The sequence below is a fragment of the Oryx dammah genome, unplaced genomic scaffold (genome assembly GCF_014754425.2).
Source record: "Oryx dammah isolate SB20612 unplaced genomic scaffold, SCBI_Odam_1.1 HiC_scaffold_12, whole genome shotgun sequence".
NCBI lineage: Eukaryota > Metazoa > Chordata > Mammalia > Artiodactyla > Bovidae > Oryx > Oryx dammah.
In genome coordinates, this window is record NW_024070196.1 from 44,492,655 (window position 1) to 44,516,183 (window position 23,529).

The 23,529-nt window shown below is 45.4% G+C and overlaps 1 protein-coding gene across 1 annotated transcript in view; it reads right to left on the reverse strand.

Moving 5' to 3' along the window:
• The window catches only part of EP400 (E1A binding protein p400), a 111,277-nt gene that overhangs the window by 56,408 nt on the left and 31,340 nt on the right, over positions 1 to 23,529 (reverse strand). The window contains exons 4-16 of the mRNA XM_040251573.1: positions 15,972 to 16,062; positions 14,505 to 14,612; positions 13,612 to 13,997; positions 11,346 to 11,642; positions 10,679 to 10,864; positions 9,421 to 9,561; positions 8,306 to 8,384; positions 7,578 to 7,627; positions 7,101 to 7,158; positions 6,194 to 6,283; positions 1,568 to 1,675; positions 437 to 627; positions 12 to 189 (exon numbers count right to left, since the gene is read on the reverse strand). Of these exons, the coding sequence (XP_040107507.1) occupies positions 12 to 189; positions 437 to 627; positions 1,568 to 1,675; positions 6,194 to 6,283; positions 7,101 to 7,158; positions 7,578 to 7,627; positions 8,306 to 8,384; positions 9,421 to 9,561; positions 10,679 to 10,864; positions 11,346 to 11,642; positions 13,612 to 13,997; positions 14,505 to 14,612; positions 15,972 to 16,062 (1,963 nt within the window). The remainder of the gene's footprint in view (positions 1 to 11; positions 190 to 436; positions 628 to 1,567; positions 1,676 to 6,193; positions 6,284 to 7,100; positions 7,159 to 7,577; positions 7,628 to 8,305; positions 8,385 to 9,420; positions 9,562 to 10,678; positions 10,865 to 11,345; positions 11,643 to 13,611; positions 13,998 to 14,504; positions 14,613 to 15,971; positions 16,063 to 23,529) is intronic.

Consider the following 23,529-nt stretch of genomic DNA (forward strand, 5'->3'; position numbering starts at 1 on the left):
CAGACTCTTACCTTCGTTACAGGCTAGGTGAGCAAAAAAGGCAATGATCTGCACTGTTTTCCCAAGCCCAGCTTCATCTGCCAATATGCCATTGAGGTTCTTGCGGTAGAGCTTGGCCAGCCAGTCCAGGCCGATCTTCTGGTAATCCCTGAGGGCGCCGTACAGCAGGGCCGGGGCATTCAACTTCACCTGCGGGGCAGACAGGCCAACACACACCTCTCAGGAGAACCACTACAATTCTTTCTCCAAAGTGAAGTCAGAGCAGTCACAGGATAAGCCTACTGGAAGGCCACAAAGGTGATTCATAGATAACAGAAAAGGAAAGATCCGTGATTGTTTTTCCCAACAACTTTTGCCGCTGGGATAAAGAGCTGGTTTAGAAGAAGGAACCTTCCCCTCACAGGGATACCATCCCTCACGAAGGGCGTAGCCTCACCGCGGTGCTGATCCGAGCACTGCCCTTGGGCAGGATGGCTTCGGCCACAGCGGTCACTTCTGCGATGTCCCTGGTATGAGGTTTCCCGACAATCACTCTCTCTGCAGCTTTAAACTGGTCCATGATGAAGAGTGAGTCGATGAGAACTACGTCCTTCCGGCTCTCGCGGTCCCCTGGGCAGTCTTCCATGTCTGTGATCAACGGGAAAATGGGATTTGTGGGGTCAGAGATGCTGTGATAGTATTACAAGCCCACTTAGCATGAAAAGGAAAAGAAATAAAAAAGAATGAAAAGAGAGGGAAAAGAAGAAAAAAGAGAAGAGAAAAAGGAGTCGACAGAACCCAAATACTTCAAATACAGAACGAAGCAGCAAGTTTGTTTTTAATTCACTTTTATACAGCTAACACTGCTCTCCAGACAAACAGGTACAAATTCTTACAGAGTCTGGAGGAGCACTCTGGAAGGCCTCTGGGTGCAGCTGGAAAACGTCAGCATAGCGTTAGTGCTAGTGCCACTCACAGACTCACGGCCTCTGAGGGCTCAGTGGCCACCTCTCTGCCCTCAGGAAAAGAAGGCTCAGAAGCAGCTGAGTCTGGGCAAGGGGCCAGCAGCCCCTCCTGAAGTTCGGCTGCAGCAATGGGTCCAGAAGGCCCTTGTATCTCTCAGAATTCTTCTGGGCCCCTCCCTTGCCCACCACCCACCACAGGCAGCCAAGTCTACCAACCAGAACAGAAGGGGTGAAAACAAGAAGTAGACTCTATGGGGCATAGTCTGTGAACCTGCTTGGAACATTCAATAAAAGTCAGGTAAAGCCCTTAAAATGGGTGTGCTAAATTAAACAAGCATAGCACAGCCTGGATAAACATGATAAAATCTAGGTGACATACAATCTGGAGAAGACTGTTTCTACACTGTTCACAACTTGATCAAATGTTCTGATAACCATGCCAAGTTGACCAATTTAATAACACTATTAATGTAAACTTTACATTGAATATATTTCAACTTTTTCTTTCATCAGACTGAAAAAAGTAAAAGTAATTCTTAAACTCTATTTTAGGTGTCCTCCTTCTGTTTGATATTTTGGCTTTTGTTTTCAAAGCTGAATTCTTCAAAGATGTCAAGACAGACCTTCTTCTTCACTTGTCTCCTCACTGTCAGGCTTAGGTTGGGGCCACTGGAAATTTGGCAGAAAGGCACCTTCATACAACTTCATCAAATCGATCAATGGTAATTCAGCTGGAAAGGATTGCAGGAAGAAAGATTATTTTACACAAACAGTGTCAGCTGGGAAGAAAGGCCCTTTGGGAGAAGGGCCCTTTCACACACAGTTGACCTTGAACAACTCAGGGGTTGGGGTGCTGACTCTGCAGAGGAAAATATAACTTCCAGCCCTCCATGTAAGAGGTTTCTTCACACCTGACCAACCACGGATCACAGAGCATTATAGTCTTTACTACTGGAAAAAAAAAATCCACGTGTAAGTGGATCCACGCAATTCACAACTGTGTTGCTCAAGGCTCAACTGTATATTCCTTTTCCTGGCTTTAAAATAATTCCTTGGGAAAAGTATTTTCTAAAAGCACATTTATTTTAAAAAAAAGCTAATAATGACTGCCCATTACTGATACAAAGTATAAGACATTTTCTTTATAAGGTAAGGATCTTTGAAATGAGAAACTCAACTTTTATTCATAAAAGAATACTCCTAAAATAACCCAAATACAACCTAATAAATGTACATGAAACTTACAGATTAATAAATGAAAATATAAAAATACTACTAATGGAAATAATTGTGGAGATGACACATAAAAATACAAAACATCAAATAAAAATCACGAGTAAAGAATGTTCAAAAAGGGTGATTAAAGATTATTGGCCTTTTCATATAAAAAGCTCACCCTAATTGATCAAATAACGCAGCAAACTAAAGCCCCAGCCACAGTGGGCAAGGGATATGGAGCTGTCACACACAAAAAATACTATAAAGGGCTCATGAAGTATCTAATTGAGCCTCTCCAGAAACCAGTGCACAACTGGTCCTCCATCACACCAGCAACCATCTTAAAAACTGTAATTCTGGACTGATATACTGAGTCAAATACTCTCAACACTGCAGGTAGTGGTATAAACAGGCTTATTTTTCTGGTAACCAGTATGAAAGCTGAAGGGCTTTAAATGTCATGCCCTCTAATGTCATTATTTCCCACTTCCATGGATCTGTCTGGGGAAGTAACTGGAAACCAGGACTTCAGGTTCATGTTCAAACACAGTTCCACATGGTGTTATGTATAAAACAAGGCAAAGAACACTGTGAGCTAGGTATCTGTGACACAGAAGCTTTTCTGCATATTTACTGTATGTCAATAAAATTGGTAGTCAAAGTAAGAAATGCCACAGAGAAGTACCCCAAAAGAGCAGTAGGAAAGGCACTATCTGTTTAAGACGTAATATTCTAGTGACAGATTTGCTCACAATTTAAACTATTCATCACATGAGGCTGACAGGTAGATATGTGATAAAGCCAAGAAGAAGAAATTATGGAAGAGAGGTGGTAGGTACATGGGTGTTCATAATAAGGTTCTTTACTTCTTTGGTTTGTCTGAATGTTTTCATAACAAAATACAGGGAAATGTGCATATACATCATATAATGGCTATCAAAGTAGGAACAAAAAAGAGGAGAAACAACTGAAAAACTACTTCACCAATTAGCTAATTTAGTAAGGTGTCTTGGAACAAACTTAATTCATGGAATCAACAGCTTTCACACATTAAAAACTAGCCTGAAGATATAATGGAAGAAAAAAATCCCACTCAGAAAGTATTTCTATACTTCTTTAGATAGAAAGTATTTTAAATACTTAGAATTAAAGTTTTAAAAAATTCACATCTACATAAAGAAAGTGCTGAAAGTTTTGTGAAGGGTGTAAGAGGAGACTCAACCAGGAAGAGGCACCCTGTGGATGGATGAAAACGCGCCCCCAGTGACATCGTTCATGGCACTCACAGGCTGGTCAGCTTCCCCAGTGGTCAGGGCTAACCAGGGCGACCACCAGATGGCTTGAAATGACAGTGAGTACCTTACAAGGCTCCACTGTAGGAGATGCAGATGCTCATGGACCACCTCCTCTGGGGAGACCAGCCTCCATGCCACCCTGTTCTGGGGACGCTCGAACAAATCCCCAGAGAAGTCCCAACGTGAGGGGACTGGGGCTCACCTGCCAATAGCCAGCCAGCTAGTTGTGAGTGGCTGGAGGGGCAGGGCACGGACCAGAAGCTGGGCCTGCTGATGGCTGCATCTCCGCAGGACCCAAGCCAGAAGCACCCAGCTGGGCTGCTCCCAATTCCTGCACTACAGGAAGTGGTGGAAGAGCTAAAGCTCCAAGTTAACACAGACTCTACCAAGTCAGGGATGCACACGAGAATGAGAAAGAATGAGAAAGGCCTACAAGAAAGTAAGACAAGGTGAAGCTCAAAGACTAAGAGGTGAAACAGAACACTGAATTTGAACCAGTCATGACCAACCACCACAAGTTACTGTCTTTCCAGGTGAAAATGCCCCTCTCAAGTCAAGAACAAGTCAAAGGCCAGGGAATTCCCTGGTGGCCCAGTGGTCAGGACTCCATGCTTTCATTGCTGAGGGCCAGGGTTCAACCTCCAGTCAGGAAACCAAGACCCCACAAGTTGTGCAGTACAGCCAAAAACAACAAAAACAAGCCAAAGGTGTCCACCATCAACACTTTTGTTGCTACACTTTATTGCAAGAATGGTAATAAAAGACCAAATTATAAAGAAAGAATATTTGGGGATGAAGAGGTTGAGAATTCAGCAGTGTTGCTGGATTTAAGATCAACAAATAAAAATCAACTTCATTTCTAAACACCAGCAAAAAAATTAAAATGTAACTTAAAAATACACCATTTCTTACAGCTTTAAAAAATATATTGCACCTAGAACTAAATCTAACAAAAATATACAACCAGAAAACGTTAGTGGAAGCTATTTAAAGAGACCTACGTAAATGGAGAGACTATTTTGATCACAGTTTAAAAAAACTCTTCATAGAGACATGGTTCTCACCAAACACCCACTAACTCAACTACATTTACATCAAAATCCTCAATTGGTTCTCTGAAACTTGATAAGTTGATTCTGAATCATACTGAAATAAGCCCCAAATAGTCAAAGCTCTCCTCAAAGAAGAATGAGGCAGAAGGCCTGACCTAGCTAGACCTCAAGAATTATTATAGGGCTTCTCTGGTGGCACAATGAATAAAAATCTGCCTGCCAAGGCAGGGGGCATAGGGCAAGAAGATTCCACATGCTGCAGAGCAACTAAGCCCCTAGGCCACAACTACTGAACCTGAGCACTAGAGCCGCAGCTCTGCAACAAGAGTAGCCATTGCAATGAGAAGCCTGCACACCACAAAGGGCAGCCCCTGCTTGCTGCAACTCGAGAAAGTCTGCGCGGTGATGAAGACATAGTGCAAATAAAAATAATAAAAAAGTAATTTTTAAAAATAGTATTATATTAAAAAAATTACTATAAAGCTAGAACAATCAATAGAGTGTAGTACTGGTATAAACTGACCGATAAAACAATAAAGGTGCCAGAAAGAGCTGTGCGTATCAGAAAACCTAATATTTGAGTTGACACCGGGCATCACTGAGGAAGGATGGCTGTTTCAAGTGGCACTGGGACAATCTGTAATCCGTTTGGCAGGGGTGGGGGTGGGGAGAGAAACTGCACTCATTTCACACTAGAGACAAAATCAATTTGTGGTGAATGAAAAGACATCAGTATGAGAGCAAAAAAATGTTAGACAATATGGAAAGACATCCTTTTGATCTTGAGATTAAAAAAAGTTTTTTTAATCAACACTGACATATTCAACTGCACTAAGATTAAGAACATTCATTTCTCAAAAGGCATCATAAAGAGAATGAAGACCCACCCCAAACCGACTGGAAAAAGGTCACTATGACAAACATCACTGACAAGGTAATGTGCCCAGAATATGTGAAGAACAGCCACTGTCAGTACAGGAAAGAAAATGCAAAACCAAGCGGGTAAAGACAGTGGTAAGAAGACACTGCACTTCATGGGCAATGCTCCCCCACCACAGGCTGACAAGAACAGGTGCTCCTGAGATGTGGGGCCTGAGACAACCGCTCTAACTCTGACGGGGCACCACCTCATGTGTGCATGCCTCACAAGCCGACCGCTCGACTCCAAGCAGACGCTCCCGCACGTGCACACAGGGAACACTAGAGTGATGCACACAGCACCGTCTATCAGGACAAACGCAGGGGAACCACCAACACCCCCACCAACAGTACAACCAACAACCCACGGCACGGGCGAACACACAACACCTCAGCATGGGAATTAATGAATTTATAGCAACACAGGACCACAGGGGACAAAAATCGGGAACAGAACTGAGAAAAGCAAGCAGATGAGCCTCCAGAGTGGTTCTGTTTATACAAAGTTTCAACATACAAGCAAAGCTGTAGTTAGTTTAGGATTTACGTGCCTGGAAGGGGAAAAATGGAGCCAAAAAAATGATAAAGGCAAGTTTCAGGCTGGCAGTCACCCCTGGGAAAAGGTTACCCCATACTCTACTCAACCCTGGCAGTGCAGTTGGCTACAATGAGCGCACTATATTTGGGCTTATACACCTTATCCTTAAACGTTTATAATGTCTTAAATGCTCAATAAAGCACCTTCAGTAAGCTGCTCAGAGCCTACCTTCTTTGGCTAGATTAGACAGCTCTGTTTGGTGATCCACGACCCCTTCATTCGCTTCTTCCTCCTCAATCGTCTCCTCTTCATCTTCCACTGAAATGTCATCACCAAATGTCAGAGAGAGAGACTCCACATCAGCTTCTCTTCAGCTATTCATGAAACACTACAAGGCTCCAGAACTGTTTCACATAGCTATTACAGAAGTTAAAACTAAGTCCTAATTTCTCAGGCTGAATCTGGAAATGACAGTATATATTAAGTAAGCAAAAAACCAGGGACCATGCTTTATATTTTCTCTCCCATTTCAGGGTGTGAAATAGAGCCTGGTTTTTCATCACATGACAGACCTATTCAGGCCAAAACAGGAAGCGACAAGGAACTTCTTGTCCACCTGCAGAGCCCACTACAGAAAAATCCACAAGTGCTTTACATGGTGTCACTGCAAATTCACCATCGCCATCTTGGAGGCTCCAGCTGAAAATTCCTGGAGCTCAGCTCCTGTCCTGCACCCCTGCCCCTGAATCCTGGTGGAGAAAAGGCCACCAGCACCCACAGCGGAACTCTACCCACCCTCAGGTCACTGCTCCATCTGAACTGAGCCTTCCTTCCCGCTAACTCCTCAACACTAACCACCTCTCCTCCCTACAAACAAAAAGCATGCATGTGTGCGCATGCGCACACACACACACACCATCTGACACACTCCCTCCTTCACAATCCAGCACTTCACTTCTTCACTGCAAAATCCCCACCATCCACCCAGGCACCTGGCCCCCAACAGCACAAGCCACTGAACCACTGACTCTTCCAGGCAGGGCCATACTTGACACCCTCGGGGCACTGAGCAAGCTCTCTAGCTGCACTGTCAGAGAGCCTGCCGACACCCAAGTGCACCAGGAAGGGGACAGACCTTCGTCATCGGTTAAAGACATGCTCGCTTTTCTTTTTCTTCCAGATATTCCCGAATCCTGAAACGCAGAACAAAAATTGTTAAGCGTGCGATCTGAACACACAGAATGAGAAACCAAAGCAGAAATGTCTATTCAACATGCACTTAGAAGAGGTGGAGAGGCCATGACAGGTGTGTCAACACCAGACACAGGAAAGGTGCGGAGGAGGCAGAGGAGGAGGGAGACTAAGGGGGAGGTGTGTCCACACCTGCTGTGTTCAGCTGTGTCTCCCCAAACCACCAAAGGAACACCCAGATGAGCCTAAAGCTATGAAGAACTCGCTTTAGGCCCAGGGGAGGCTGATTTCATAATGAAAGAGAACACTACTCATGTCTATGAGTTTCTCCAGACCCAAGGAAGTCCACTTTGTCAGGCACTGCATTTCACTCACACCACTTCTGTCCTCTCACACAGTGACACGACAGTCCCGTACTTACCAGAAAGTTTTCCGGTAGTACATCAAGTCCCTTAGGTCTCCACTCTTTTCCTAAAGAGACAGGTAACATGACTCGTTTTCACTAGGGCTGTGAAGGAGGTGACGTTCCTCACACAACCAAGGGCAACGCTGCTGCGTCCCCTCCACAGGAGGAGAGGGTAGCAAGGGCGAGGCCCACCTCCCCTCCAGGAACACAGGGCGGCACAGCACCAGCCCCACCTCCATACACACTCTCGGCTTTCAGCACCGATGCTTCTGCAGAAACCCAGTCTCCCATCTGGCAAAGTTTCTATTTCATGATTTATATGATCTTAGAGATCCATGCCTTTCAGCAGGGACCACCTCTTCACCTCAGTTTCTTCATCAATAAAAGAGAGAATCTATCCCCTCCCCCAGTGAAGGCTACCTCCTGGGTGGCCAGTGACCAGGCAGCTACTGTGAAGCAACATGGGAGCAGTGAGACAGCTAGAGATGGGGGCCCCAGGGGTCGAAGCCAGGGGAGTTCATCTCACTGTCCCCAGTTCTGAGAGCCTGCCAAAGCTGACCTCCCTGTGGGCACGGACTCACACTAGCAAATCTCAAAAGAACTGAAATGCCAGGACCAGGCTGCTGAAAGAAGGTCTCCCTGGGCAGGCTCCACAGAGGGCCACAATGTCACAGGGAGACAATGAGCAGAGTTCAAGCAGACACAACCTGCAAAAGGGAAGACTTTTTAAAAAGTAATCATACCTTTCCGGGAAACTTTCTGTAAATTTAAAGCCTTTTTCCTTTTTTCTTCTAATTCTACTTGTAGTTTTATTTCCACAACCTAAATGCAAACAGTTAAATAAATAAGCATGCTATTAAGGATGTATATTATAAAAGTTCCATATATGAAAACATTAAAATTTGTAGACCAAAAGCCCAGCTGTCCAACCTCACTTCAGATCACAGCTGATGTTTAAACAACATGGGTTTGAACTGTACAGGTCACTGGTGCACACTGATGTTTTTCTCCCGGGGTAAAGCCTACACAAGTACACGCTTGACGGCTGGCTGAACGTGACAACCGCACACCCGGCGGCTGGCTGAACAAGCAGCCGTGGACCCGTGGACACAGAGGGCAGATGATGAGTTGTATGCACATTTTCAACTGCACCCGGAGTTGGTGGTCTCACCCCCATGCTGTTCAAAGAGAAATGTTCAATTTGGTACTCTTTAATTACAGTGTATCAGCTGCATCCTGCCCAAATTCTGTCAGAGGGTAAGATGAGAACTGTTACAGAAAGAAAGACAGAAGAGCCATTCTCGAAGTATGAGTCAGTCTTTAGTGACCTGCATGTGTGTGCTCAGCTGGTCAGTCATGTCTGACTCTTTGCAACCCCTGGACTGTAGCCCGCCAGGCTCCTCTGGCCATTGAAATTCCAGGTAAGAATACTGGAGTGGGTTGCCATTTCCTACTCCAGATCTTCCCGACCACAGGTCGAACCCATGTCTCTGGCATCTCCTGCATTGGCAGTCGGAATCTTTACCATTATGCCACCTGGGAAGCCCTTTAGTGACCTGCAACAGAGGTCTGTCTGAAGAGCCCCTCACGGAGGCTCACAGACATCACAGAGCGTGCAGATCGTGGCCAATGGGGATTTTGATGAACAAAGAGAAACAGAGAGGTAGAACCAGGTATCTTAATAAGCCAACAGTCCAGGGGTGCCACAGCAGTGCATGGACCTCGCCTTTCTAAATGAGACTTGGGGCTCTACCTGTGGGATTTCTCCAGCACAGAGTCACGCATGGTTCAGAAGCCTCCCTTGTCAACTCTGATACAGTCTATGATTCCAGGACCCGATCAAAATTTCAGAATTTACCTGTTCAATATTTGACCAAAAGTACTCTATTTCTCTAGCAGTTGATGCAGCTATTCGCCTCAATCGGTTCTGTTCTTCTTTCTTCCCCCTTTCCTCCCGAAGCTTCTTCTCTTCATGATGACGAGCTACAGTTCTGACAAGCTAGTAAACAGAAGTTCAAGAATTATATGTTGTGCCCTGTTTCATGCCATCAGAAAAAAAGATATGTTACATTTTCTTAAAATCTTCTCAGCACATAACTGCATGTAATTCACAGAGAGGCACACCCTCACCTGCACACACAGCAGAGGAGAAACACTGACTCCAGCAAAAACTACTGCCAATGTGCTGCTTGACTTTCCTAAAGGATTATTATACCAAGTACACATATTTTTCTCTAGAATGGAGTGTGATACTATTATTTTCTGAAATACCAAAGAACCTGATTTAAGACCCTTTAGATTCACACCCTGCTGTTATCCTCATGGACTCAGCTTCTCTCTACCAAAACTATGCAGGGAAAGCAAGCGTAAGAATTCAGAGGAGGGACGTGGACAGTCTGGCACATAAGACCAATCGCAGTCCTGAAAGTATACGAAATATGAATCTAATCCAGAGGAAGAGACACACAGCAGTGGAGGGAGAAGCACCTGGCCTGGAGCTACACACAGGCACACAAGGACAGCTGCTCTGTGCTCTGGGACCTAAGAGCCCTAGAAATCTGCCACCTTCCACACTGCGAGCATCAGCAGTAACCCCTCCCAGAGGTTCTCCCCCAGGCTGGGTGCCTGCTTTCGGAACAGAGAGAGGGAAATGAAGTCTGAGGCAGAAATGGAGAGAAGCTGGACAGGAAGACTAGGCAGCACGGAGCAGGCAGCCTGCCAGCAGCCCTAAGGCCAGGCACGAGTGCCTGAGCTGCCCTCCAGCCAGCTGGCCTCTTCCCCCTCCTACTCTCTAGCCTGGATCTGGGGAGCTGAAGGCACCTTCATGCCAACTGTCAGGTGAAACTGGCCAGAAAAGAAACTAAATGCCAGGACAGAACTGCAGCAAAGGAGCTGGGTCTGTTCCCAGCAGCCCATGCTGGAGCCCTGAGGACAACCCTCAGAAAGGAATGACAGAGCAGGTTCTCTCTAAACCACAGGATATTCTTTACCCACATCATGAGTCAAGAAACCCTTTAGAGACTGGGGCTGGGAGACCTGCCATGTACAGCACGTTCTGTCCGTAACACCTCCCAAGGCTGCCCTGAGAACTGTGATTGCCTGTGTCCCAAACCTACCTTCTTAGCAGCGGCCACCTTCCACCTCCTCTCCTGGGCAAAGTCCGTGGCCATCCACTGCATCTCCTCCAGCAGGTAGTCCCAGTGGGATTTGGGCCGCGGGGCCTCCTGAAGTTTGGGCAGCCGTCGGAGGGACCACAGGCCTTCCTTCCTTAAATCTGCTATGCGCTGATGGATCTGGTTTTCCTGCAAGGAGCATCCAGCACACAGTTTAGGTGCGTGCCACTAATTCACACTGAATCTACAATCCTGCCCCATCCCACACACATGGGACAACGCACCCAGACCAACAGTCACGGCAGAGCACTTACACATAACTGCTTAGTCACCCAACAAACAGTAAGCACCAACTAAGTGCAGGCCGCAACCTGCACTGGCCTGGGCAGCCTCCAGCTGGCTCTGAGCTCTCAGTCAGCACCCCACGTCTTGCCCAATCCCCACACCCAAACTGTTGACACCAGCACAGAAAAGACCTTCTCCACACCAGTCTACCTGCAGTAGGACAGGGCCCACTATGCAGTTGTTATCTTGGTCTCTCCTGATCACATACCTCAGTCAGTCATCCTGACCATCAGGGGCTTCGTTTTAAACTACTGCGCCCTTAGAAAGTAAAATCAAATGCATTCTACCAGCTGGGCTCCACACTACAATCTTTCCAGGCACTTACCAAGGCTATTTGTTCTGCCAGCTTATCCTGAGAACTGTCCTGGGGTGGGGCGGCATTCTGAGCTGGGCTCTGTGGTTTCGGGGGCGCTGACACGGCTGCCCCCGGAGCGCGGGAGGTGACCGGAGACAGTGACTTGTTGGTTGCCAAGGAGGGTCTATTCACTGGGGAGGCGCGTGCAGGTGAAGGTCCCAGGCCTGAGCCACTGGCGGGGGCAACAGTCGAGGTAGTGGAGGTGGAGGGTGGGGGCCGCAGGCAGGACTGGGTGGGGTCCACGGGTGGTCTGGTCGGTGCCACCGTCTAGCAGGGGAAACAGGGCTCAGTACTGCACCCAGAACCCACAGGCCAGCAGAGAGGTACACACCAACGCCCCCTCTCCCCGGCCACACAAACCAATCATGAAGCTCATCCGCAGACCACAGTAACAGGCAAACTAAACCATGTCCACAGAAAAGAAGTCCTGTTTGTCCACAAAACCACATTAAGGGCTCACTGTAAACTGTGCTTTCACATAATGTCTTATGTAAGCTGTTTTTGTTTTTTTGCTTTCTCCAGCTTTTACTGCTTTTTTCATAATTGTATATAGTTCTCCTTAATTGAAAAATACCAAATTCTGAAGGGCAAATACAAATTCTGTGTGACCCTCTTGTGGTAGGCAAGCCGTAAGGTTAGGGGCCCTCCACAATCCTGGCCTGAGAGCCAAGCTTGTAAAGCTGAGAACTCACCTCCCTCCCTGGACTGAAGGAGAAGTTAATTTCACACAGGAACTCTGTTGGGAGGAAGCGGGGGTGCAGAGAGCAGGGAAGGCAAGTTACTGCCCCCACTAAGAGGGCTGGGAACAGAGAGGTGCAAACACAGCACGTTTATAACCTGCAGTGTGAAGAAAACACCACAGCCAAGGACTGGCCTCTCACAACCTGCAGCTTCTCTCTGCACATCTACAGAAATGTCCTCCACCTCAGTGGTTGGTATGGCCAGCCACAGACTTTTGGAAAGTTCTACTGGCTGCGGCCACACATCTGTGGGCCCTGGGGATGCTCTCACCTTCCAGGGCAGAGCTGAGTGGCCCAAGAGAAACCACACAGCCCACAAAGCCTGGAATACCGTTACGCTTTCTCTCTGTGGCCCTTCACAGAAGAAGTCTGTGGGTCCCTCCCAACCTGGAAGGAACAGAACTCCGTGGCTTCTGTAAGGAACTACTCTAAAATCACATCCCACAGCACATGTGGTCAACCAGGGCAGGAAAAAAACCCAAGAAAGACATCAGTGCTGCGTGAAGTTGGTACGGGGCTCAACAACTGTGTCCAAAACAGAAAGACTCATCTCCATGAAAACCTCCAGCCTGCCCAGGAAAGAGGCTCAGCCACCCTGGTGGGAGAAGCGGGGCTCCTTCTCAAGGCACACAGAAGGCTCCGTAGTCAATGCCGGGAGCCAGTCACAGCCGCTGCAGCGCTGGCTGGCCACCCTGGCCACGTTATCCAGCCTCTCTGGCCTCAATCTTCTCATGGCTAATGAGGGCAATAATAAAGACTCCACCACAGCAGCTGTCCAGTGGAGGGAAGCAGGTGACACCATTCCGTGCCCTGCACCTGCAGGCAATGAGAGGCACCACCACCACGTGGGAGAGCAAGCTTCTCCAATCTCCAGGACTCGAGCTCCAAATCCAGCGAGGGAGTCTCCTCATTAACCAGTTAGGGGCGGGGTGGTTTTCCTATGCAGCTGACCACACGCAGCTAAGATAAGCCTCTGAAAACACTCCCTCCTGCCCCTTCTGGGGCCCCCGGCCCACGCTTTTTGGCCTCACTGCTCGTCAGGGACTCCACAAGGTTCACTGTACATATTTCACAAAGGCGTCTGGGTAAAGTAAATTAGTGGAGGAAACGTCTATCGAGCCTGCAAATCTATGCCGTGCCCACCACTTGTGGAACCAGCGTCCATGGGGAGGCACCTGGGGACAGAGTCTGGTGGATGGTCAGGAGCTGCAGCGACATATTGTGACCCGGCATATCAGGTCACAGAGCTGACCTGTACTCACCTCTTGGTACTGACAGCAGCAGTAAGAATTGTGTCATTTTCTGACATTTTAATAACAGTAACTAGGACTGCAGAACCAAACAAAATTATGTTGCAACTAGTGAATTAACTGCTCCACAGTGGAGAGTGAGCTGCTAGGAGAGAGTGAGTTATCCGGCCATGCACCATGCCATCCAACAAACCACCTGTCTTTTCTTCCCCCTCTAACCTGAGGAACAGCAAGGGCCCGCAGTACCTGTGGCTGGGCCAGGAGTGGAGGGGCCTGCATCTGCGCCTTCCCGGGCATCGGGATGTGGAGGGTGGGTGGCGTGGGCTGCGGGGGAGCTGTGGAGAGTTGACCGGGCGGGGGTGCGGGGACCGGAGCGTTGGGCGGCTGCGTCTTCACAGGGATTGGGAGCTGGGTCTGGGGCTCCGCCATCTGCGGCTGCGGGGGGAACTGCAGCGCGGGGGGCAGTGGTGTGGCGGGGAGGCCGGCCGGGGGCAGCCTGGTGGGCAGCTGCGGCGGAGGCGTGTGCAGGCTGGCGGCATTCTGCACCGGGGGCCCAGTAGAGGGGTCGTACTGCTGCTGGCTCTGCTTCTGGCCGGCGAGCTGAGCGGCCTGCGGGGCAGGAGGCATTCCTCCTGCAAGAAAGGGCAGACCCAGCAGCCCTGACTCCGGGGCTCGATTCCACCTCCCAGCGTTGTCACAGACCCTGAGCTGACAGCACCACACACTCAAAGGGGAAATTTAACTGGCGGGAAACCTGTGTGTATTAGGTCTAACGTGATAAACGAGCACACAAACAAGGAAAGAAAGGCTCTCGGCCTTTGCGAGTTAGCACCAAGCAGAGCAGGCACAGACTAACCGCAGGGTGCCTACCACAGCAGCAAGTCAGAAAATACACAGGAGGGAAAACTGGAGAGAAGCTGAGGACAGTGGGGCGTGCGGCTCCGCTAAGGTGACAAGAGCTGGTCTCCAGTGGTTTCTTCATGCTGTGTTAAGTGGGACTCAGAGGAACATCCCAGCGGCAGAAACCAACTGGATATGCTACCTGGACTGCACACGTTCAGCCTGGTGCTACTTCCCTAAGCCGTCTCTGCACTCCCTTTTTCTGAACTAAGAGAGCTAGTTCTGGTGCTGGGTCTTACCTTGAACTGTCGGCATTAACTGCTGGAGAGGAACTCCTGTATTCACCCCTGGGTGCTGGAAAACTACCCCTTGGTGACCCACTTCAAGTCGAGGTCTCTTAGACTGCTCTAGAATAATTTTCAGAAAAGGTGCAGTTTGATGTAAAAAATAAAACCACAAAAGTAGTAGAAAAAACATGTGTAAGTGTTTTTATCATCTTTGAACAGAGAGGCCTTTCTATGCATGAACCAAAATGCAGAAGCCATAAAAGGTTGATAAGTACACTTTCTTTCTGTTAAAAACTTGTAAATATAAAGAATAGCATCATAAAAAGGCAAAGGATAAGCGTCAACCTAAGAGACAATATCTGCAACATACATGATGGGCAACATTCAGAAAGCTCTTACAAATTAACCAGACAGACGAAATGGGCAAAGAACACAAACAGCTAGCGGAGGGACACATTCACAAATGGTTAAAAATGTGAAGAGATACTACCACCATAACGAAATGAAAGAAATCCATTTCAAAACAAACATTTCATTTTTCACCCGTAAGACTGACAAAGATTAAAAGATTGGTCATACTTAATAACACAGTCAAAATTTGAGAGAACCAGAAACTGCTAATGGGGCAAAAACCGGCCCTATCCTTTTGGAGGGCAACTTAGCATCACTAACCCTTCACTATGCACACACTCTGATCAGCAGTCTCATTCTTGGAGTGCTGCTTTTACAAACATGCACAGACATATAGGAAAAAATGTGAAACTAAAGGTTTAATCCTATTTTTATTATAACAGAAAAAAGGTAACACTAACAAATGAATGCTAACATTATTCTTTAATGAATAAAGGAAACATCCATGCACGAGGTACAATACTTTGCAGCCATCAAAAAGAATGAGGTCCATGACTGGGAAACATAACCTAGTCATTTAATATTAAAGGCGTAACAGTGCATATAGAATTGCATTTTAATTTTTTCAGAATGACACACCTGAAGCAATGCTTGTCTGGGAAAATGAACAAATGCAGCCAGCTCTGTGGCTAGGGAATGGAGAAGGAATACCAAACCAGAGGTGAGCTCAAATTACACCCTGCTGAATTGTTTGAATCTTTTACACAAAATGTGTATTAAGTTTCTAAGTTGGAGAAAAAATCCAGTTTGAAAAAATGAATGACAATTTGAAAAGGCAGATGGCTTTACACTTGAGGACATGAACCTATAAATGCACACAGAAAATGAAACTGGAATATACCTATTCAACTAACAAACTTCTAACTTCAGTACACATAAACACGCACAGGAATATTTTGTTGAGTTGATTACTACCCAAAGAAAAATTAACTTTCGAAGTAGAAACGAACCAGAAAACTAAATTCTTTAAGGGCCACGCTTCAGAAACAGGTGGCCACTACACTGGAACTCCCAAACTAAGAAGCCAACTGGCTCTGTAGACCCCTGAGCCTGTGCTCCATGACATACCTGCCGGGGGTCCCGCCTGCTGTCTCTTAAAGGGATCCGTTTCGATCGCACTTCCAGCTCCTGCCACCAGGGTCCCTGAAAGGGCTTGCTGCTGGGGGGAAAAAAAAGAAAAACTGAGATTTTCATAATTTAAGTGCATCACAAGAATGAATGTAAACTAAAACTGTCATAATTACCCCAAACACTGACTTCAATCATTTTTGAGAAATGTTATCTACCCAATATATTGTAAAAAAAATAATTTAAGTTCTAACTTACCTCTGGAGAATAAAAAAGGACTTGCATTCTGGTTTTAAATGGAATTTCCGATCAATGAGAATCTAGAGTCTTTCAGAAACAAACTGGCTTTGCACACAGAATGACAGCAGAATCTAATGTAGGAAATCTTAGTTTTGTCTAGGACTACAGCTTAGCCTCCCTAATTATTACATTACCTGTCATCACACAGCCCGCCAAAATCACAAAGCTGAATGATAAGAAGAAAGGTTGAAACTGTCTTCCTACTGGGAAGTGGCACTAAAACTCCAATTAGTAACAACCTAACTTCAAAATGGTACTGCAATTAGCTGTGTGAAATATATACAGGTTATTAAAAATGTTCTAATGAAAAGCTACCATCAAAGACAGAAACTGGGCGCCCTACACCTCTGACATCTCTGCACCACCTTGCAGAGATACTGAATGCTAAAAATGAGGTTAACAGTTGCTAATTATTTTTAAATAATTCAACTATATCCACTCTACTTATCAAGACATTTTAAATGCAAGTTCTAGATGTCTGAACAAAGTAACTGCCTGTGAGAGCAGTTGTTGATCCTTGCCATCTAGGAATGGATACTACACCAGGACCAGCCATGCAGCAGGTTTTGCCTCACATGGTACAGGGACTCAGTAATGAAAAGGGGAAGTAAGCACTCCACCCCATCCCCGTTTACATGTAACAAAGATGGGGGGAGGAAGGGAGGGAGAAGGAGAGAAAAGAATGATATAAAAAAACAGACAATATGTGAACAGTGGTTATCTTTGGGGACAAGATTACAATCAATTTATAATTTGTGTGTGTGCACTTTTTCTAAATTTTCCAAATGTTTTATGATGAAAATGTATTACTTCTATAATCAAATAGAGGGTGTTTTGGTGTGGTTTTTTTTCAATAAAAGAAATTGGTACAGGGTTCTGTGTTCAGTAGTGGCCAAGAGCTTCCCATTGGGCCAAACACATTCCAGATAAACATAAACTCTAAAAGAAATATAAAAAATGTGAAAAGGTGGCCAGATACAGGATGGAACTCGATACTTGCATGGAGAAACTGGAACTATCAATAGCAGAGGTTTCTGGGCTTATGGCATTTGGCACAAGGCAGGCCTCAGACCAAGAGACAGAGGGCCTCACTGGCTTGAAGACCACTAGGATGGAGCACAGGAGACCACAGCAGAAGTGAGTGAGGGGAATCACCACAAGGGGCAGCTGGAGCCTGATCTCTGGCTGCCTCCTAAGCTACACACGTGCCAAGGCTCCCAGCACAGGCCAGCGGAACGACACTGAGAGCTCAGGAGACAGGGTTCACCGCCTCAGTTCAATCACGTTAACTAAATGTGAAAGCAAAACCAATACTCTTCAGAAGAATATTACATTAACAGAACTCAGGGTCTCTGTAACCTATTATTCACAACACCCACGGTCCAATTCAAAATTACTTCAAAACACAAAGAGACAAGAAAACATGAGTCATACTCAGAAAACAAATCGATGGACACCAACCCCTAGACAATTCACATGCTGGAATTAGCAGCAGGGATTTCATAGCAGCTTTTAATAAGTATGTCCAAGAACATAAAAGTAGGTTTTTATGAAGGATGAGAGGACATCTTCACAGAAAAAAAAAATTATTAAAAAACAGAACCAATCTGAAAAAGAATATATATATATATATCACTTTACACCAGAAACACTGTAAATAAATTAATTTCAACAAAAAATATAAAAAGATAACCAAACAGAGATTTTAGAACTGAAAAAGTGTCTGAAATTAAAAAAATTCATTCGATAGGCTGAACAGTAGAGTGGGGATGCAGAGGTCAGTGAACTGAAAACAGATTCTTGAGAGAAGAACTAGAAAAGGACTAGACTTCAGGACTCACCACAGGGTGTGGACACCAGGGCAGCATAATGCTGCTTAAGGATGGATGACAGATGAAAATTCTGAGCAGAGAGCCCAGAGGGAGACTCAGACGCACACAACCCTGTCAGTTCCTAAAGACTCCAAAGCAACATAATGGAATGAGAAGTCTTTACAACCAAATGAGCTAGAAGATTGGACATTCATATGAAGAAACTGACCAGTTACTCTTCATTAAACATAAAAGACTACATCATCAAAGACACTTGTCTTTGCCTAATTCCTGATAGCCACTGTTTCTTGGTTTTCAGAATGATTTTTAGTTTCATCTTATACGTCTTCATGACTATTTTAATGGGAAAGACACTGCTGTCTTTAAAATACCAATTTGATTTTAAATAACAATCATATATTAGAACTCTTAAAAAAGAAAACTTATGGGGAGAATAAAAAAGAATAGTTGAAGGAACTGGGGATGTAGCTGACAGAAAAGAAAAGCAGACTTATGTTACTCTGGAGGAAGAAATTAAGACCAACCAGCTGTACTAACAACCAATTTACCAATGGGTAAATTTCTATCCAATTTAAACAACACACTTAAGCTGAGTGGCACCATGGGGTCCGTAGGGCTGGGTGAAAGAAAAGGACATGGTCAATGAGATGATGACCTTCCTAAGTGCCTGCAAAAGAAAAGAACTACTTTTAAGTAGAGAGGACTTTGTCTCTCAATTCAAGATTCTAAAAAGAAGTCTCCCCAAGGTTATTCTTCAGTAAGGATAAAGGAGAGGAAAGCACAAACAAATCACTCACGCCTTCTTTCTGCAAGTATGTCTATTAAATCAAGTTAAGCTACCACTTTATAAATATAAACTTTTAACTATACACATAAAAACATGAACACACATATAAGAATTAAAAAATCAATCGTTGGGGGATAATTAGAAATTTAGGATTAAAATATACACACTGCTGCTGCTGCTGCTAAGTCGCTTCAGTCGTGTCAGACTCTGTGCGACCCCATAGACAGCAGCCCACCAGGCTCCCCCATCCCTGGGATTCTCCAGGCAAGAACACTGGAGTGGGTTGCCATTTCCTTCTCCAATGCATGAAAGTGAAAAGTGAAAGTGAAGTCGCTCAGTCAAGTCCGACTCTTAGCGACCCCATGGACTGCAGCCTTCCAGGCTCCCCCGTCCCTGGGATTCTCCAGGCAAGAGGACTGGAGTAGGGTGCCATCGCCTTCTCCGAATTCTCTGGCAGTACAGTGGTTATGACTCGTCGCTTTCACTATCATGGGGCCAGGTTTTCACTGGTCAGGGAACTAAGATCTTGCAAGCTGCATGGTGCAGCCAAAAAGAAAAAATACTACCTCAAAATCTTTGAGAAGCAAACAGAAATTAATATATAACACAAATAGTTCTGAACTGGGACTTCCCCAAAAGTTACCACAGAATTTAAATAGTGGGATATGAATGTTCACTGAACACTGTTTTTCTCTATTTGAAATTTTTCATAATAAAATGCTAAGAAGTTAAAAGACTTATAAGTTTACAAATAACACCCATGTACTGATCCTGAGGCTTAATGCCCTGGAGCCCTGATGCACTATGAAGGCATCCCCTGTCCCACCAGGTACTGGCCGCCTGATCCATGGGTGACCGTTTCGCCCTGGTGCCAAAACCCACAGGCCACGCTCCACTCTATGCGGTGTTTGGTTTTGCTTCCTTGTTGTTTAGTTGCTAACTCGTGTCTGACTCTTTGCGACCCCATGGACAGCAGCAGGCCAGGCTTTCCTGTCCTTCACTATCTCTGAGAGTTTGCTCAAACTCATGTGCACTGAGTCGGTGGAACTCTAACCATCTTATCACCTGCCGTCCCCTTCTCCTTCTGCCTTCAATCTTTCCCAGCATCAGGGTCTCTTCCAATGAGTCAGCTCTTGCATCAAGTGGTCAAAGTATTGGTGCTTCAGCTTCAGCATTAGGCTTGACAATGAATATTCAGAGTTGATATCCTTTAGGATTGACTGCATTGATCTCCTTGCAATCCAAAGGACTCTCAAGAATTTTCTCCAGAATCACAACTCAAAAGCATCAATTGTTCAGTGCTCAACCTTCTTTACAGTACAACTCTCACATCCATACCTGACTACTGGAAAAACCACAGCTCTGACTATATAGACTTTTGTTGGCAAAGTGATGTCTCTGCTTTTTAATACACTGTCTAGGTTTTTCATAGCTTTCCTTCCAAGAAGCAAGTGTCTAATTTCATGGCTGCAGTCACCATCCACAGTGATTCTGGAACCCAAGAAAATAAAATCTGTCACTGTTTCCACTTCTTCCCCTTCTATTTGCCATGAAGTGATGGGACCAGATGCCATGATCTTAAGTTTTTGAATGTTGAGTTTTAAGCAAGCTTTTTCACTCTTTCACCCTCATCAAGAGGCTCTTTAGTTGCTCTTCACTTTCTGCCATTAGAGTGGAATCATCTGCATATCTGAGGTTGTTGATATTTCTCCCAGCAATCTTGACTCCAACTTGTGATTCATTCAGACTGGCCAGCATTTCGCATGATGTACATGATGTACTGTGTATTAAAGTTAAATAAGCAAGGGGACAATATACAGCCTTGACATACTCCTTTCTCAATTGTTTCACGTCCAGTTCTAATGGTTGCTTCTTGACCTGCATACAGGTCAAGAAGGTTCCTGGTGGCTCAGATGGTAAAGAATCCACCTGCAATGCAGGACACCTGGGTTTGATCCCTGGGTTGGGAAACTACCTGAAGAAAGGAATGGCTACCCACTCCAGTATTCTCAGTTTGAGAATTCCACAGACACAGGAGCCTGGCGGGCTACACAGTCCTTGGGGTGACAAAAGAGTGGGACACGACTGAGGGACTAACACTTTGCTTCCTAGTGAACTTTAACTGAAGAATGCTGCCCTTGGGCTCTCCTGCAGCCCCTTCTGCTCCACATGGTGCTGCTGAGGCCCACGCATACCCACTCACTCATTTTTACCACTGACTACGCATACAGAGCATTCCTCTGTATGACTGTGCACGACCAACTGAACTATTCTGCTGTGGTAGACATTTTGCTTCTTTCCAGTTTGGGGTTATCATAAACAATGCTGCTGGGAACATTATTAGATATGTTTTCCAGCTCACAAACACAAGAGTATCATTGGAGTATGCTGTTTGGGTCAAAGGGCCTGCCCACGTTCACCTTCTCCAGATCATGTGAAATGTTTCCACATTACACTCCCATCAAAACTGAGTAAGAAGGAACTTCTCTGGTAGTCCAGTGGTTAAGACTCCGTGCTCCCAATGCAGGGGGCCTGGGTTCAATCCCTGGTCAAGGAACTAGATCCCACATGGTGCAACTAAGACCAGCTGTAGCCAAATAAATATTTAAAAAAAAAAAAAAAAAAAAGGTGGATGAGAGGACTTCCCTGGTGGTCCAGTGGTTAAGAATCCACCTGCCAACAGAGGGGACACAAGTTCAATCTCTGACCCAGGAAGATTCTACATGCCGTGTACCACAACAACCGAGGCCACACTCTAGAGCCCATCAACGGCAACTACTGGAGCCCCTGCACCTAGAGCCTTGCCCTGCAACAACAAGAGCCAAGGCAATGAGAAGCCCTCACCACACAACTAGAAAGTAGCCCCAACCCTCACTCACCACAACTAGAGAAAGCCTGTGCAGCAACAGAGGCCCAATGCAGCTAAAAATAAATAAATAAATACAAATAAACAAATAATTTTTTTTTTAAGTGGAAGAGACTTCCACAGACCTAAACCAACAGATTCTGTCCAATTTTAATCTGGCAACCTGGTTAGTATGATAGTAAATCGGAGGGTTTAATTTATGTCATTGTGGAGATCATGCACCTAGGTTTAAGGGCACTCTCTGCCTTTCACTGTCCCACTGTTCTTACAAAAATATTTATCAATGTGGTTTATAAATGCATTGATATATTACATTCTTCTAAGCACTAATAGGAAAGATGTTTCACTGATTAAATTTTCTGACAATTTCCAATTTAGAAAATGTATCACATTCATTACCACAAGCACTTAAATACTGGGTTCAAATGATTATTCCCCCCTAAATGGAACCAGGTTCCTTACAGAAATGACTGATTCCTGGACTGAATCAAGGCATATGGAAGAAAAACTTTCAATATTTTGTGCCAGAAGGTAAGGAAGTACTCAGAAAGTGACAGAGATGTGTCAAAAGTATATAGAGCCTGTCTGAAAAGGCTCTCGTTGGTCAAATTACAGATAAACTGAACATCAAAATAAACAGTAAGAGGGACTACTGATTCTTAACCACTGGTCCAGTGGTTAAGAATCCGCCTTGCAATACCAGGGGCATGTGTGCATGCTAAGTTGCTTTAGTCATGTCCAGCTCTGTGCAGCCTTCGAGACTGTAGCCCGCTTGGCTCAGTTGTTGTGGCAAGCAGGGGTTGGGGCCACTCTCTAGTTGTGCTGCGAGGGCTCCTCATTGCATTGGCTTGTCTTACTGCAGGGCACACGCTCCAGGTGCAGGGGGTCCAGTAGTTGCCACTGATGGGCTCTAGAGCGTGGCCTCACTTGTTGTGGTACAGGCAAGAATACTGGAGTGGACTGCCATGCCCTCCCTCAGGTGATCTTCCCGACCCAGAGATCGAATCCAAGTCTCTCATGTCTAATCTGCATTGGTAGGTGGGTTCTTTACCATTAGCACCACCAGGGTCACAGGTTCAATCCCTGGTCAGGGAACTAAGATCCCACACGCCTCAGAGCAATTAAGCCTGTGTGCTCCAACTAGAGTGCATGCACAGCAACAAAAGATCCTGTGTGGATGCAACAAAGACCCCTCATGCTGCAACTAACACCCAGTGCAGTCAAAATATACCTTAAAGATAAGTGAACAGTACTAGTAGAATAAACAGGAATAAAATGGGCTGGGAGCTGGGCAGCAGATGGCTGGCAGGGACATGAGAAGACTTGATGGAAGTGAACATCTCAATACATGCATGGGTTACATGGGCACTTGTCAAACTCAACAAACTGTAACACTTGAGATCTGTGTATTCCCTGCTTACAAATTATATCTTAATGTGATATAATTCATCATTTCTACACCAAAAGAGAAACATCACATGATTAGGTAACTAGATGCAGAAAGAGTATTTGACAAAATTCAACATCCATTCATGACAAACACTAGGAAAAAAGAATTTCCTTAACCTGATAATGGATAGCTACAAAATCTATGGCTAACATCATACTCAATGGTGAAAGACCAAATGCTTTCCTCCTAAGATCAACATGGTAAGAATATCTGTTCTTACCACTCCTATTCAGCCTCACAGTGGAAGACCATACTAGTGCAACATGGCAAGAAAAAGAAAAAAAAAAAAAAGCATATAAATAGGAAAATATAAATCTTAGCTT